General features: G+C 33.7%; 1 protein-coding gene across 1 annotated transcript in view; it reads left to right on the forward strand.

Annotated features, from left to right (window-relative positions):
* Positions 1-9555, forward strand: part of LOC115228726 (putative inhibitor of apoptosis) — a 37606-nt gene extending 28051 nt beyond the window's left edge. Inside the window, 1 exon segment of the mRNA XM_029799248.2 lies at positions 9190-9555. Coding sequence (XP_029655108.2) covers positions 9190-9380 — 191 coding nt within the window. The 3' untranslated portion in view covers positions 9381-9555.
* The last annotated feature ends 7945 nt before the right edge of the window (positions 9556-17500 follow it).

Raw genomic sequence — 17500 nt, forward strand, 5'->3', positions numbered from 1 at the left:
AGTAGCTGTTATTAAGTAATCCTTCTTCTGTTGTCTCACACCGACACTAGATTGTTATTGCTCGCAAGGAAAGGAAACATCTACTTTTAAAACTTTATAACTGTCAACACCAAATCAGTTTCAGTTTAAAATAAACCTCTGCAATTTTTTCCAAAAGCCAGGAAGCTAGAATGGAGTATGGTTTCTGAGTTTTTCTATCTATATTTGATTTAATCCATATTTGCCTATTCAACGTGGATAACATCATCCATATTGCAGATTACATGGGTATTTTTTCTATTCAATATGGATTTGTTACACATGTACCTGGTCAGTAATTGTTAGCAGATTTACATTGATATATATCATTTAATGTTGGTATAACTATACCATCAAAAAGCTAGAATAAACAAAATGAGTCACAGCTGACACATCATTCTTATTTCTTTATTGCCCATAAGGGGCTCAACATAGAGGGGACAAACAAGGACAGACAAAGGGGTTAAGTCGATTATATCGCCCCCAGTGCATAACTGGTACGTAATTTATTGACCCCAAAAGGATGAAAGGCAAAGTCGACCGCAGCGGGATTTGAACTCAGAACGTAGCGGTAGGCAAAATACCGCTAAGCATTTCATCCGGTGTACTAACGTTTCTGCCAGTTCGTCATTTCTATTGATGTTTCTAAGCATTTTGTCCAGCGTGCTAACGTTTCTGCCAGCTGACACATCATTCTAATGTCCACTTATCTATGTTTGAATGGATCAAACAGAATTTATTATCATTTTTTTTTACACCTAGCTGCCCTTCCTGCTTCCAAGACAAGGAGACACAAATGCACACATCTGTGTGTGTGCACACACACACACACACACACACACATGCATACATATATGTATATATATATAAAAATGACCAGCTTCTTTCAGTTTCTGTCTACCAAATCCATTCACATGATTTCATTGGCTATAGTAGAATACATTGGCGCATACTGTGATGCCAAGAAGATTGTTGGTAAGCAAAAGTCTTAATCTCACAGCTCTACAGCTGGATGCCCTTCCTAACGCCAACCACTCTGAGAGTGTAGTGGGTGCTTTTATGTGCCACCAGCACAAGGGCCGGACAGGCGATACTGGCAACAGCCACGCTCAAATGTTTTTTTCATGTGCCACCAGCACAAGTGCCAGTAAAGCGGTACTGGTAAGGATCACGCTCAAATGGTGCTTTTTACGTGCCACCGGCACGGAGGCCATTTGGCTGCTCTGGCAACAATCACGCTTGAATGGTGCTCTTAGCACACCACTAGCACAGATGCTAGTCATCGAATTTGATTTCGATTTCACTTGCCTCAACAGGTCTTCGCAAGCAGAGTTTAGTGTCCAAAGAAGGAAAAGGTACACATAAGTGGGCTGGTTATGCTTCTGGTATAGGCCATGAGGTTATGGTCTCATTTGGCTTGCCATGTCTTCTCAAGCACAGCATATTTCCTAAAGTCTTGGTCACTAGTCATTTCCTTGGTGAGGCCTAATGTTCGAAGGTTGTGCTACACCACCTCATCCCAAGTCTTCTTGGGTCTACCTCTTCCACAGGTTCCCTCAACCACTAGGGTGTGGCACTTTTTCATACAGCTATCCTCATCCATTCTTGCCACATGACCATACCAGTGCAGTCGTCTCTCTTGCACACAACATCTGATGCTTCTTAGGTCCAACTTTTCTCTCAAGGTACTTACACTCTGTATGCACACTGACATTAGACATCCATCGGAGCATACTGGCTTCATTCCTTGTGTGCTTATGCATGTCCACAGCAGTCACAGAACATGTTTCACTGCCATGTTGCATGGCTGTTCGTACACATATATAATATACATATATATATAAAAATGAGTAACACAGAGGTACAGGTGTCAATTCATTATGGCCGTTTCAAGCGATTCCTTTAATTGATTAATGAGAACATTACATCACTGCAAAGAAACTGTTTTTGTTAAATGACTTCATGAACTTCAAACATAAAGGACAATTTGACTGATTAAACATAGTCACAACTCCACAGCCAAAATATTTACACTGGTTCTGCTGCTATTTTGTTGGCAGAATGACTTTACTAAATATTTTATATCTTGTAAGAATAAATAGAATTTAGAGGATAGTAGAGGTTATAGTGGAGGGAAGGAGTAATTGAAATCAGTGACCCAGTTACCTATACCTCAAAACAAAAGGGGTAGGATTGTCTTTAATGGTCTAGATTTAAGTCTTAGGGGTGTCATACATGTATTCTGGTCAGTGGTGATAAATTAATTAACATCATGTCAGCCTGCTAAACTATTGTGTGTGATACAACAATAGATCTGGCTTTATCTACAAAAGTGGATAAGGTGCAGGATATAAGGGATTGAGTGATGGGGAAGGGATGATAAGTAGAAGAAAAAAGGTTAGGGAGAGTTGATACTACTTCATTTGATTATCGTATTAAAGGGGAAGATCTAGAAAACTGCTGTATTAGAAATATGGATGGAAATCAAATTCAGAGAATAGCAAACATTTTCAACTACAATTTGGCACATTTACAATATTATATCAATAAATAAACTATTAAATGTATAGGGGAAGGATAAAATTATAATAATGAGATACCTTAAGATATAAGAGAAATAATAAAAACTTTACGTAAATATTGTGTATAAAATATCCTGGTAAAAAGAATATATATATAATTTATAACTGAGTTCCTTATAATATAAAAAGGTACTTGTAATATAAAGTAAACTGATATTAGAAACATTCCACTTCATTAGGGAAGGATAAAGATAGGATATAAAAAAATAAGATCCAAGATATAGTGTAAATAAATTGGAGATATTTAAAATATATAAAGGAGTACCTTCAGATACAAGATTTAAAAATTTAGGCACATAATCGAATAATGAATATAATGTGTATTAGAATATAATAATATCAGATTAAAGTATACTGTAAGGCATATAAAAATGTATTTATCATTATTTTATGTACAATTTTATCCGGATCTAGTTAAACTGATTCACAAAATCATCCCCTTTTCATTTTGTCCAGATTGCTTTCAATTTTGGTGTGTCAATGCAACTCTGAATTTTGATTATGATCAACCAATTACTCTATCTCATAAATTAAAGAATCTGATGTTATTTGGAATCAAATTTGGGAAATTTAGGTAATTTTAGCCAATTAACAGACAGTGAGGCATTAACAGCTTGTTACCATAACAACCGCATACTGTGTTGTGTTTCATTTCACCCGCATCTGTGCCACTCGTTGTTCTGTATTGATTCTTCACACCACAAGATTCATTTTACCTGGCCCAGATTTTATCCTGATCACCCACTTTGCAATCAAAATAATGCACATAGCACTTTTTAATCAATAGCATGAAATGCCATCTTAGTGACTTGAATGTTAAGTTACCGCAAATATAGCAAAAGTTGTTTGCAATGTTTATACAGTTTCCTGGCATTATGAAAGTGAATGGAATATATGAACTTAGTACACAACCACACATCTACACTTCAAGCACGGTACTAACAGAGCATCAGTGACTCATTGACTCGGGATTGCCAAGCTTCAGAAACTCATTGATTCAGACAGCTGGATTTATGATTTCACTAGGTTAATTCTATTCATAAAAATTTTAATTAGGAGTATTTCTTAAACTGTTAGCTTCACATTTCAACAGCTTAACTGATATTTAGCCCATGTAACAGGAACTGAGAGGGATATCATGGAACAGAGAAACTGTGGGTGATACAGATATTACTTTTGAATTATGTATGCAAAAACATATAAGAAACAGGTAGTTTTTTTCTTGGGGCAAATTTTTTGTTGACCAGTGTTATTTTTAATTGTAGTTTACAATCTAAGCATGAAAACATTACTCAACTTAGGAGTTTTGGAGATAGATTCCCCCTTTTCACACATACACACACACATATGAATGCATAAATGTACATATAAACTTATATGAATACATACATCCACATGCACTTATATATTAATGATGTTCACAAATACATGACAGGTATACATAATACCAAAGTATGCATAAAGTAAACACATGCAGACATATATTAATTTAACAGATAAAAAAAAATTATAAAAACATACAAAACACTATAGAAATCAATGAAGAGACAAAAGAAACAGTGAGAAGATACATGTTGATTTTATTAGGTATTTCTGTTTATTTAGAAACTTACAATAAACAGGTCATTTCACAGATGCTAAACACAGAAAATTTCTGTCTTTGTATTGACTAGAAATACACAGTTTTTTCGATTTTTAAACCTTTATAACTTTTCCCCTTTTTTGTTCACAACATCATACCTTCATAGCAATAAGAGTGGAAAACTACATTAATATAGTCGATTTTCAGATTTTTTCTTCCTTTTTAAAAAATGTAGATTTTGTGAATCAGTTTAACTAGATCCTTTTATCCTTCACCTATATATTTAATAGTTTATTTATTGATATAATATTGTAAATGTGCTAAATTGTAGTTGAAAATTGTTGCTATTCTCTGAATTTGATTTCCATCCATATTTCTAATACTTATTCCAGCAGTTTTCTAGATCTTCCCCTTTAATACGATAATCAAATGAAGTAGTATCAACTCTCCTAACCATTTTTTCTTCTACTTATCCCTTCGCCATCACTCAATCTCTTATTACAATCCCATACCTTACCCACTTTTGTAGATAAAACCAAATCTATTGTTGCATCACACAAAATAGTTTAGCAGACTGACATGATGTTAATTAATTTATCACCACTGACCAGAATACATGTATGACACCCCTAAGACTTAAATCTAGACCACTGGAGACAATCCTCCCTCTATTGTTTTGAGGTATAGATAACTGGGTCACTGATTTCAATTACTCCTTCCCTCTACTATCCTCTAAATTCTATTTATTCTTACAAGATATAAAATATTTAGTAAAGTCATTCTGCCAACAAAATAGCTGCAGAACCAGTGTAAATATTTTGGCTCTGTGGAGTTGTGACTATGTTTAATCCGACAAATTGTCCTTTATGTTTGAAGTTCATGAAGTCATTTAACAAAAACAGTTTCTTTGCAGTGATGTAATGTTCTCATTAATCAATTAAAGGAATCGCTTGAAACGGCCATAATGAATTGACACCTGTACCTCTATGTTACACATTTATATTTTATTCACCTATCTTGGTATCTACACTTTGGAAATATTATAGAAGGTATTTTAATATAAAGTACATGTCTGAATAGCCAAGAAGGGATCTCTTCACTTAGCTGAGTCATATTATCTGCATACGCTGCAAGAATGGCACTTCTGCTCCAAGTCTGATAGTCACTTAATATGGTTTGGATGTGCATATTATTACAACCTGACAAGGTACCTCAATTAAGTACCTAATTTAGCCGAATCTTAAATGTATTTTATTGATAGATATATATATATATACACATACACACACACATATATATATATATTAAATATTATACTTTTACAAGATGAATGACGGTGACTTTAAAGTTTCAGTCTACTAGCCTTCATCCAATCATCATCATCGTCGTCGTTTAACGTCCGCTTTCCATGCTAGCATGGGTTGGACGATTTTGACTGAGTGCTGGCAAGCCAGATGGCTGCACCAGGCTCCAATCTTGATCTGGCAGAGTTTCTACAGCTGGATGCCCTTCCTAACGCCAACCACTCCGAGAGTGTAGTGGGTGCTTTTTACGTGCCAGTCAGGCAGCACTGGCAACGAACTCGCTTGAATCTTTTTACACTTGCCACCAGCACAGGTGCCAGTGAAGCGACGTTGGTAATGATCACACGCAAATGGTGCCCTTTTACGTGCCACGGGTACGGAAGCCAGTTGGCTGCTCTGGCAACGATCACGCTCGGATGGTGCTCTTGGCACCCTACTAGCACAGGCATAAGTGCTAGTAAGGTGACGCTGGTAATGATCATACTCGAATAGCCACTCCGTCAACGATCACACTCGTATGGTGCTCTTTGCACCCTGCTAGCACGGATGCCAGTCATCGAATTCAAGAAAAGCTAGTTGACCGAAACTGTTTAGAAAGTATAATAAACATGTACTCTAACAGAAAAGTATTGAGTAATTCTTCAGTTTAATGTTAAATTGTTTTTGTATTAGCTTGGCATAAAATCAAACATAAGGGTTTAGAAGCTTCAAGAGAATATAAAATAGTTTTTTTGGAACAAAGCTGGTAAATATTGGGTTAAGAAACTCTTTGAAGGGATTTCGAAGGCATCCTTTGATATTTTACTACACAAAGGTTATTTTTAATAAACAATATATCATCATTATATGTATATCAACATTATATATTCTTTTATTCTTTTACTTGTTTCAGTCATTTGACTGTGGCCATGCTGGAGCACCGCTTTAAACAGCTTTTTAGTCGAAGAAATCAACCCCAGGACTTATTCTTTGTAAGCCTAGTACTTATTCTATCGGTCACTTTTGCCAAACCGCTAAGTTACAGGGATGTAAACTCCCCAACATCAGTTGTCAAGCAATGGTGGGGTGACAAACGCAGACACAAAGACACACATACATAGATATACACAAACACACACACACACAGACATATATACGATGGGCTTTGGTTGCCCCGAGGCTATAGTAGAAGACACTTACCCAAGGTGTCACGCAGTGAGACTGAATCTGGAACCATGTGGCACAGCCCGCTTGTGTCATATATATATATTATATACACGCACACACACACACAAACACATCGTAATGAGTGTTATGTCTTTCTGTCTGTCTGTCCATCTATTCCCTCTTCATGGTCAAACAGCTGGACCAATGGTCATGATGTTTTACGGGATTGCGAAGGAGGTAATCAGGAAGGTTTTTAGCAACAAAAAAAACGTGAAAAAGTTTGATTATTTAGTGGATATTGAATTTTGCATTAATAAATCACCTTTGTTTTTTGGAGTTTTTTTGTTAAAATTCCGGCAACGAGAATTAACTCTGGATTTCCCCCGTATAGTTCATGAATTCAGAGTGTTTAGATTTGCGATACTATCCCTTTATTTCCCATCGTAGATGGGCAGATTTGCTATTTTACTATAATGGGCGTAATGTTTGTCTGTTCCTTCTTCACAGCCAGACATTTGGATCAACAGTTACAATATTTTTCGGGATTACAAAGACCTTCATCAGGAAGGCTATTAGCACTAAAGAATCAGAATGTATTATTATTTCGTGGATATCGATTTTTGAATTGATAAACCACCTTTGCATTTTTATTAAAATTCACTAACCATGAGTAACTCTGGATTTTGATCATATAGTTCATGGCCCCGTCATAGATACGAAGGGATCATAAGGATGGTTAATAGCAAAAATAAAATGGAAAAAGTGTGTGTGATTATTTAGCAGTTATTGAAGTGCGTCAATCTCGAGCAGGATTTGAAAAGGCTAATCGAAGCCACTGTTATTTATGTCTCAGTTTTGTCAATCAAAATAACCCATGATACCAGAACACCCTGACATTATTTGCATAGAACAGTGAGAGGTAAGTCTTAGTTTGATTTTTTGCAGCCCTAAAGATTCCACTCATGCATTCACAGCAAAACAAGGCACAGGGCCAGACTTTAGATCATGTAGGTATTTTTACCCACTCCACTGTTTCACACATGAACAGTTATATGTCACTATGAGTAGAGCAACAGCCTCCAGTAATTTGAAAATTGGTGTCGACCAAACAGAAAATATTGTCTACAAAGAAGTTTTGTAATAATAATAATAATAATGAAATTACTGTATACAGTGCTCAGGTGCACCACAACTTGTCAAAAGTGCGTATACAGCATATGCAGTAATGTACAAATGTCTGGTAAGTGAACAGTGTATGAGTCAGATACATGCTTGCATGTGTATGGAGGGGAGAAAATCAGGTGTAGTGTTGGTGAATCTCAGGAAGCATGGAAGTTTTGAAGAATGCAGTGCTCCGACAACTAACAACTGATGCTGGCAGCTTGTTCCATGCTTCAACAACTCTTTGTGTGAAAATATGTTTCCTAAAGTCAAGGGAGCTGTGCTGTTTTCTGACTTTGTAAACATGTCCACGGGTGTTAGACAAGTGGAGTTTGAAAAGGTGCTCAGAGTTATTGTTAGTAAGATGGTTAATAATTTTATACGTGCCTGCCAAGTCAGCTGCCAGTCGTCGGAGTTTCAATGTATCCATGCCCAGGGAAGTAAGGTGTTCAGAATATGGCAAATGCCTGATGGAGGATATTCTCTTGGTTGCACATCACTGAATGGTTTCCAGACGATTAATATCCTGGGCAAGATAGGGGTTCCAGACCGGTGATGCAAATTCCAGGTGAGGCCGCACCATAGCTATATAAAGCCTCAGATAGATAACCGGAGAGCAGCTCACAAAGGACTTGGTAAATGATGCCAAGACACCCTCAGCCTTGGCAATTTTAGCAATGTGTTTTGTCCAACACATCATATTGGTATTATCAAACAGAATACAATTCATAATTTAAATAAGGAAATTTGTAAACTTTGAATGTATAAGAGTATAAACAAGCTTAAAATAGTGTAAACAATTAAAATAAAAGTATATCTATCAAGTCCATTTATACATTTCTCAACACATACTGCTGTTATGACTTCCCTCCCTCATTTTATGCCTCCATTGTAGATGGGTAGATTTGCTAGTATATATAATGATGATGATGGTATATTGTTTATTAGCATAACAATCTGTTTAGAGCACAAGAATAGGTTTGTATACATAGCTGTAATATTTAGAGGTTGATAGCTAACATGTCTACATACAGTTTTGAGTGAATTTAGTAGACAGAAAGTGTGAAGAAGCTCATTATGTGCATGTGTTGTTTGTCCTGCCACCACCACCACTTGACTTGTTTATGTCCCCCATAACCTAGCACTTCAGCAGAAGAGACCAATAGAATAAGCACCAGGTTTGAAAAGAAGTACTGGGGTTCATTTGTGTGACTAAAACCCCTTCAGCATGGCCACAGTTCAATGACTGAAGCAATAAAAGATAAAAGATGAACTGTTGATATTGTTTTTAATATTCAAAATGTATGACTATTTGTTACATTTTTATTATATTTCAACAATGTATATTCATTCTTCCCTGTAGTCTTCATTTTTTGTTTTCTTTTTCCTTCATCAGACGCTGATCTAGTTAAAGAGAATAATATGCTGAAAGAACTGAAGCTTTGTAAAATCTGTTTAGATGAAGAATTGAGTGTGGTATTTTTACCATGTGGCCATTTGGTCAGTTGTGCATCATGTGCACCTGCTCTCAGTAACTGTCCTGTGTGTCGACAAAAGGTTCATGGAATGGTTAAGACATTTTTCTGAGGTATGACTAGATATTTATTGCTGATGGTTGCACATATTTCTGATGCAAATCTCTCCTAATTTGATGAAAAAAAAAGTACAGAACTTCATTATATAGAGAATATATCCTCTATTGAAAACTTTTCAAGAAATTTCTGCTTACTCATTCTCAATAAAACTATGTACAATTACTTTTTTTGTAAAGTTTATGACATATTTAATTCACCAACCATATTTTGTATTAGAAAGTTTTAACATTTGTTTACTGCTCTCTAAATCTGTACACACTAACTTGAATGATTATTTTTTTAATTATTTTTTCAACTTGATCTCATATGGGAGAAAATTTTCATCATGCATTGAATTAAGGAGTAGTTTATGTTGAATTTTCTTCTGATAAACATTTTTTTTTCTGTGTGGTTTAAATATTCTAAACAACCTTTCTCCCTCTGTCTATGTATAATACATAACCTAGAAGCTATCAAATCTTTAACTGCCATTTCATATGTGACCACGTCAGTTTTTTTTTTTTTATCTTAATATTTCTTAATCTCATTGCTAATTGAAACCTTACTGAATTTTGGTATTATTGAAAAAGAGACACAAGTTACTTAACAATTAACTATGATTAGCATATTTTCAGACTTTTGCAAGCATTTTGTTTGACTAAGAAAATAGTGTTCTCATCTATCTTTAGTTGCTTTCAGCCAAAACTCCATAAGATCCACTGATAAGAACAGTTAAATATGACTCCCAAACAGTTTCCAATTACATAAATATAATTGTAATTACCATTATTATTATTATTATTATTATTATTATTACCATTATTATTATTATTGAGGTCGGTGGATGGCAGAATCTATGGAGTAACAGATTAAATGCCTTGCAATATTTAGTACTATACTTCTTATGTTCTAAATTCAAATCCTATCAAGGTTAACTTTGCCTTTCATCCTTCAAGGGTCAATAAAATAAGTACCAGTTATCTATTGGAGTTGACTAAATCAATATATTCTCCTGCTCCAAAATGTGTGGTCTTGTGCCTATGTTAGAATTTATTATATTTATTTATTTATTCATCCATTCATGCATTTTATTGACTCCGAAAGGATAAAAGAAAAAGTTCCTCTGCTAAAGTCAACTTAGTCTTTCATCCATTCAGGGTTGATAAAAATAAAAGTACCAGCCTAATACTGGTGTCAACGATATTAACTAATCTCCTTTCTTCAAAATTGTTGGCCTTGTGCCTAAATCAAAAGCTATTATTATTATTATTATTATTATTATTATTATTATTATTATTATTATTGAGCGATACAACAGACAAGACAATATTGAATTCTTGGCTTAGAGTCATGAGTCCATATCTTTGTACATATTTGTGTTGTGTCTTTAGGCAAGACACTTAACTCAACTTGCCTTCTAAATTTGCTAAATCTAATTTAGAAAATTACTTTTATTCTATCATCACTATCATCCTCATTAGTTTTTCTTCTTTTTTTTTTTTCTATTATTAAAAATATTTATTGAGCCTATTTATTTCAGCAATTGAAGCATTAAGTGCAACCAACAGAAATATTTCTAGTTTTAAATTATTGAATACAAACTTCTTAAATAAGTAAGCAAATTCTCAGTTTTAAAGCTATACAGATTTTAAAGCTTACAAACCACATTAAACAAGAGGCTGTGTTGTCTACTGGAGAATTCTGCAGAATTGGGAACGTTTTTTTTTTTTATATATTTTTATTTCACTCATCTGCTTCCCTTCAGTTATCTTGATAACTCTATAAATGTTAGAAAAAATGAAATTAGGGTAGTGTTGTGGAAGTTTCCGATAAATTACACAGATTTTTGTTGAAGACAATATTCTACAAAATATTCTCAACCAATATAGGTGTATGTGTGAATGTGTTTATAAACTCATGCTTACATCAGCATCTCTGTTTTAATATCTTTCTTTCTTCAAATGCTTTGATTGGGTTGATTGGTTTCAGAGATATTTTGCTTCCAACCCCATATATTTAATTAGCATTCACTATTTCATGCCTTATTTAGTCAAATCTGCCTTTTTCGGTTACAGTTCCAAACACCTATCTACAGCTACAGCTTACTTGCTCAATTTTCTCTATCCATTTCTTCTATGGATTTCTCTTTTATCTAGCGTTCTTAATTTCAGTTATTTGCTTGTATATTATTCTACTTGACAAAATAATATTTCTAATATAAATATTATACAACCAACTTTGTTGGTCATCAGAATAGACAAACGCAAAATGTTTCATAGTTTCATAACTATAGTACCTTAACTGTTTGCCCTCTAATTAGCAAGAATTATATCTCTTAACTTACCTATTATTTTAAATGCTAATTAGTCTTTTTTTTTAATGGATCAATTATGCTATCAATTTGTTAATCATTTGATGTTGGAGTCAGCTGTACCATTAATATCATCATTTTCACTAAATACTCTCTAGACTTATTCTACATTACTGTGCTAGGTTGCTCTCTTCTCTTTCTACTGATATATCAGTAATTAATTACTGCCTTAATTTTTGTAGTTTGATCTCAGGACATGTGTAGTCTTATGCAATGTTTCTAAGCTACTAACTTACAGGTTAGTATCTATATAGGTTTTCTCTCCTAAACTCAGGTGAATAAATTAATTTAATACTGAGCTTCAGTAAATGATCATGTGACATGAGTCTGTAAAACAGTCTAGTACTCTGAAAGACTTTTTGCATTTATCAGTTTTCCAGATGTCATCCTTTCTCATTTAATATTCACACTTCTCACCAAATGCAAAATACAACTATTCTATAATAGTTTTAACTCATAAAAAAGGGTGAGACTGTCATCCCACTTATTTCCAGTAAAGAAAATACAGAAACATAAACTTCAATATAAAATTTACATATTTTGGCTATACTCACCACAGGTCCTTACAAATGACAGCTTTCTTGCACTATTTCCATCTTAATAAGCAATGACAGGGTTGTTGTTAATCACTGATAATACAGGATCTTACTTCAGCAAGATATCTACAGTTTGGTGACCAACGTTATCAAAAGTCATTGAGATGTCATCTGTTTCTTGATGTTGCTTGATGAATTATCATGTTTGTTTTTTTCAATGCTGTTACATTACATAGTTATGATAATTAATAATTATTTTGGTAAAATCTACCAGCAATTTTGTTTTCTCTTACTCTTTTCTCAGTTACAGATCATTCATTTCATAAATCTATCATATCATTATAATACAGAGTCTTTGAATACTTTACTGCTTTATCATTTACCCTATCAGCTATGATGACAATCTACTCTAAAAGATCAAAAGTTCAATTTCACATTCCAGAAGTACAGATGCCAATTTGGTAGCAAGATCTTCTGCACACTTCCTGCTGTCAATGTGACATCTGTTTTCTCGCACTGCAATGCACAAGGTTTTTATATTTTTCACATATTTTGGATAGATCTACAAATGTTTACTTAAGATAGTGGTGTGCTAGCTAGATTCTCTTTGTAGCAATAGAAGCCATACCTATTTTGTAAACATGTTTGTCTTGAAATGACAAATATTTATTTTTGGAAATATTTTGTGTAGTGCTGTTATAACCACTTTTCTCTAGTTCCTGTTGCTGGTACAGCTAGAATGGATGAATTCATCACTTTTTGCTGTATTTTATGCTGGAAATGTAACTGGAATATTTTCTTTTTGTCTCTCAGACTCAGTAATGCAAAATCTATTGTTCCTATTACACTCATTCACACATAGGATGCTCTCCACACCAACAAATGACTGCAGATTTTTCCAAAACATGTATTTAGAATCAAACAAGAAATTAAATTTATTTAATGTATTTTTCATTCACTTCTGCAAGTTTGCTATCCAGACTCTGGTTGTCTTCCTAATCACCTCAAGTAAGATGGAATTACTCACAGTTAGAGAACTTTCAGAGTCTTAACAACTGTTATTTCTGCACATTGTGTCTGCAATATTAATCGCAGTAAGTTCCAGATGCAATAATCCATCATATTTGATGTTAAACTCTTAGCTGGCCATACATTGGGCTCGATAAACTCTGGGGAATTATTTTGCAGGTACACTTTTTCTCCATCCATTACGCAGTTAATAATCAGAAACATCAGGGATTAAATTTATAAACATATTGGTTAACAATTGTCTTTTTCCTTTTGTACAATGGAATTGCTTTTGAGTCATTATAGCCTGTTCTTCAATGAAGAACAAATTTGTTTTGCTGTATGTGTTAATAGTGCCATAGCAAATAATGGAAGGTTTAGTATCTGCCTCTTTGAGATCATGAGAATCCATTTCTGTTTTGAGTTTTGACTAACCTATAGTCTGCTTGTATAATGGTGCTTTCAGAAAAACCAGCTCTCTTTCCAATAATGTTTAATCTGAAAATGATGGAAAACACCTTTGGCCATCAGCTTTCAAGTCTGTTAATGTGCAGCTGTTTATGCATAACAACTCACTTTTTCAATAGCATTTAAAGGAGAATTCGATGATGATATTGGACTCTTTCTTTAAATATTTCCAACTGCTGTGCAGTCTGACATTGATTAGAATCTGTTTCCTTGGGAGAATTTATTGGAGAATAACTACTATTGAAAGTATAGCATTCTACTGTAATAGTCCACGTATTTGAAAATTGAGTGTGCCACTTGTTTGCTTCTTTACACTTTCATAACTTCAATACCACATGATTAAATTTTATGCTAGTTTATTTTACAAAAAGATTTTTGGTAAAATCTCTTGCATTTTTTTATAACCAAGGGGGAATGCTTCATCTCAAGTATAACAATTATATGGTGTTGAAAATTGTTGAGTTGTAGCATGGTAAAAAAAATTTAATTAATCAGTTAAAATAGAACATGTTAATAAACTTAGCACTTTTCCTACTGGACACCTTGTGTGTGTATGTGTATTTTATATATACATGTGTATGTATATATATATAAAATTGTATACATGCACACAAAGAATATTTTCTTAAAATTTCTTTCATTTCACACTGAATTCTTTATAAAATATAATAATGCCTTCCTTAGATAAGGTACAAGTTCATCTTTTGCATACAAGAAAGTTAAGTTGGTGATATCAATACCAGTATACTACTAGTACTTATTTTATTGACCCCACTAAGAGGTAAGAATTTGATATCAGTAGAGTTTGAACTTAAATATAGGGAAACAAAAAGTATACATTATTAGGCATTTAGCTTGATACTCTGTCAGTTTTGCCAGCTAACACCCTTCTATGAAATACATTAATAATCAGTGCAAAATGCAAGAAATGTACTCACTTTTTGTTGTTATTTTTTATGAATGAGCTTCTTTTGACCTCTTTTGATTTTATCATCATTGAGATGGAGCATTCATAGGCATGCATATACATTGTTGTTCTTTGAATAATTCTATCTTGTCATCCAGGAACTCACATTCGGGAAGTCAATATTTTGCTTTTATGGGTAGGGATAGTTTTGTTGCCCTACTCAAAACTGATTTGATCAGTCTTTGTATTTCTTTTTTAATTTGCTAACCTGTATTGCAATAGTTGAGATAAACTAATGCCACAATGTGTCCTTATCTAAATAAGTTCAGTACATCTGGACCAAAATCTTTTCAGTCTTATTGTTTACCTGGATAGTGAGAACATTTTTGTTAAAAATCTATGTTCATTTCAAGGTGTTTTTTGTTGTTTTTTATTTGCAATGTTAGTTTAACCAGTAAAATTTAATGTTGTGTCACTCCTTCAATTTTTCTCAAACTAAGCTAAAGTTGTTATTTCTCTGACTGTAGCTGTTAATGTGAATCTCTTGAGTCCATATTTGAAAATACAGAGTTTCCCGTTTGTCCCTCTGTACTGATTTTTTTCCAGTCTTCCATGTGTTTCAAAATGAAAGGCTTTGGTGATCATTATTTTCATCTATCAACTACAACTTGCCCTCGCATTGAGTACAATGAATAATACACAACAAATCCCATTCCATCCTCAGTATTCTAAGTTCATCAGCACCACTTTCCTGTGTTAGTCTTGATCATTGTTTTGAAAGGATACCCACATTTCATCCTCCCATGGGTCAATTCCTAGATAATATGGCTGGCAGGCAACTGCACATGTCTCAAACAATGCCTAACCAGCTGCAGCTGTCTTTCTGCTGTCTTGTTGACCAGCTAAAGGAGGCCACTTTGAAGTTGCTCAGTGGTCATATCTATGTCTAGCTGATGGCATTGCTTAAGCTTTGGTGAAATCTAAGTAAATGAGATCAGTTGAAATACATTCATGCAGCTAAATCTAAAAGAATACTGCTTGGTATTGAACCATTGTTGAGTAAGTGTTTTGTCAATTTCATCCCCTTCTCTATTGATTCAAAAATTAGGCATAAGACAAATCTAAAACTTCTTGGTTCTTCAAAACATGTATATCTTTCCAGTTCTCTGGGGATACTGACAAGAGTGACAAAGAGTTATCTTCTCAGCAATTTTAGTTTAATGCTAGCAATAAAACTCTTTCAGCTCTGAAGATATCATATCATTTCTATTTTGATCAGTTGTCATGGAGACTTCCACTCAAGTTTGATACTTTGTCATTACAATTTTATTCTCTATTTTTGTAAATGTATAACATGTTTCAGTGTTTTAGCTTTTATTAAAACATTAGATTAGTCATTTCCATACATATTCTTAATGTTTGCAATATTATGCTTTCCTTAACCAAAAGGATTTTGCAATCTCTTCATTTTATTTTTTTTTTTTTGATATTTGCTATCTTTATATATCTAGCAAGAGGTCATTGCAAATTATGCTTTTGAAAATACAGATAATGGTAGTGTAAGTATCATTTTTCATGTCTTTTATCAACCAAAAGTAACTGGAGAATGGATTAATTTTGTTAGTCATGGATCAGTTGAGCTTGATATGCAACTTAATTATTGTCAAGTGAAGGATAGTTATTAGGAGACAAAAGTATCGCTCACTTTTTAAATGAGTGCAGTATTCTAGCACAAAAGGAGTATAAACACAAACATGACTGTAGGTAAAAGAGTGCATTGGGATGTTAGCCAAGTGTATAGCTTCAGAACAACAGAAAAAGTATGAACATGAACCAGAGGCTGTGATAGAAAATGAGGATTACAAGATCTTGAGGAATTTCTTTATAAAGACTGTCCATACTGTTGAAGCAAGAAGACCAGAAATGATTATAGAGAAAAAAAAAACAGTGTAAGATCGTAGGTTTTGCAATTCCCTATGATAGCAAAGAAAGTGAAAAAATTGAGAAATATCAGAATCTAGCAAGAAGGCTGCGGAGACAGTGAATAATCAAGACAACAATCATTCCTGTAGTAATTGGTGCACTTGACAACATCCAAAATGCTAAAAGGAGATGGAATTGAAACTCCCATTGTCAACCTGTAGAAAAATACCAACATATATTCTGCCAGAATCCTAAGGAAGATTCTTCAAATTTGAGGAGATTTGTTTTCACCAAACCTCAATGTAAAATACTTGCTAACTAAATTAGCATGCACTAGCACAATAATAATAAAAAAGACTAAAGCTGGGAATTCAGAAATAATCTTTTACAAGCTAATGCTACTTCTGTATCTTTTACAAGCTAATGCTACTTCTGTAACTGGCATAGGTACTCTTCTAGCCATTAGGTAATATGTTCTAGTACTGCTTCATCACTCTTTCTCCATCTAAAGTAATTCTGTTCCAGAATATATTTCTTGAACATATATATTTCCATCCCCATCTCTGTTTTTAATCTGAATTCGTTAATGTTCTAGTTTTTCCTCACTAACTATACACTTGGTATTCACAATCATTTATTTGAGAAACAACTTCAATTATAATAACCTTCACTTGTTCCTTCGATGTTCAAGCCACATTCTTTTGTATCACTTCAGTTATCTTTAGTGTTTCATACAAAATACATTCATTCCATATTCCATTGTTTATATTTTATTTTGTGTCTGCTGAGACTGCTTTTTGTACTCTTGACTTCTTACTGGAGACTTTCAACTAACATGGTCACACTACTAGTGAATTGGTTCTAGTCAAGTGAAAGCCCTTGTGTGGTAATTCTTTGTTTCATAACAATACTTGATTTTG

The sequence above is a fragment of the Octopus sinensis genome, linkage group LG2 (genome assembly GCF_006345805.1).
Source record: "Octopus sinensis linkage group LG2, ASM634580v1, whole genome shotgun sequence".
Lineage (NCBI taxonomy): Eukaryota > Metazoa > Mollusca > Cephalopoda > Octopoda > Octopodidae > Octopus > Octopus sinensis.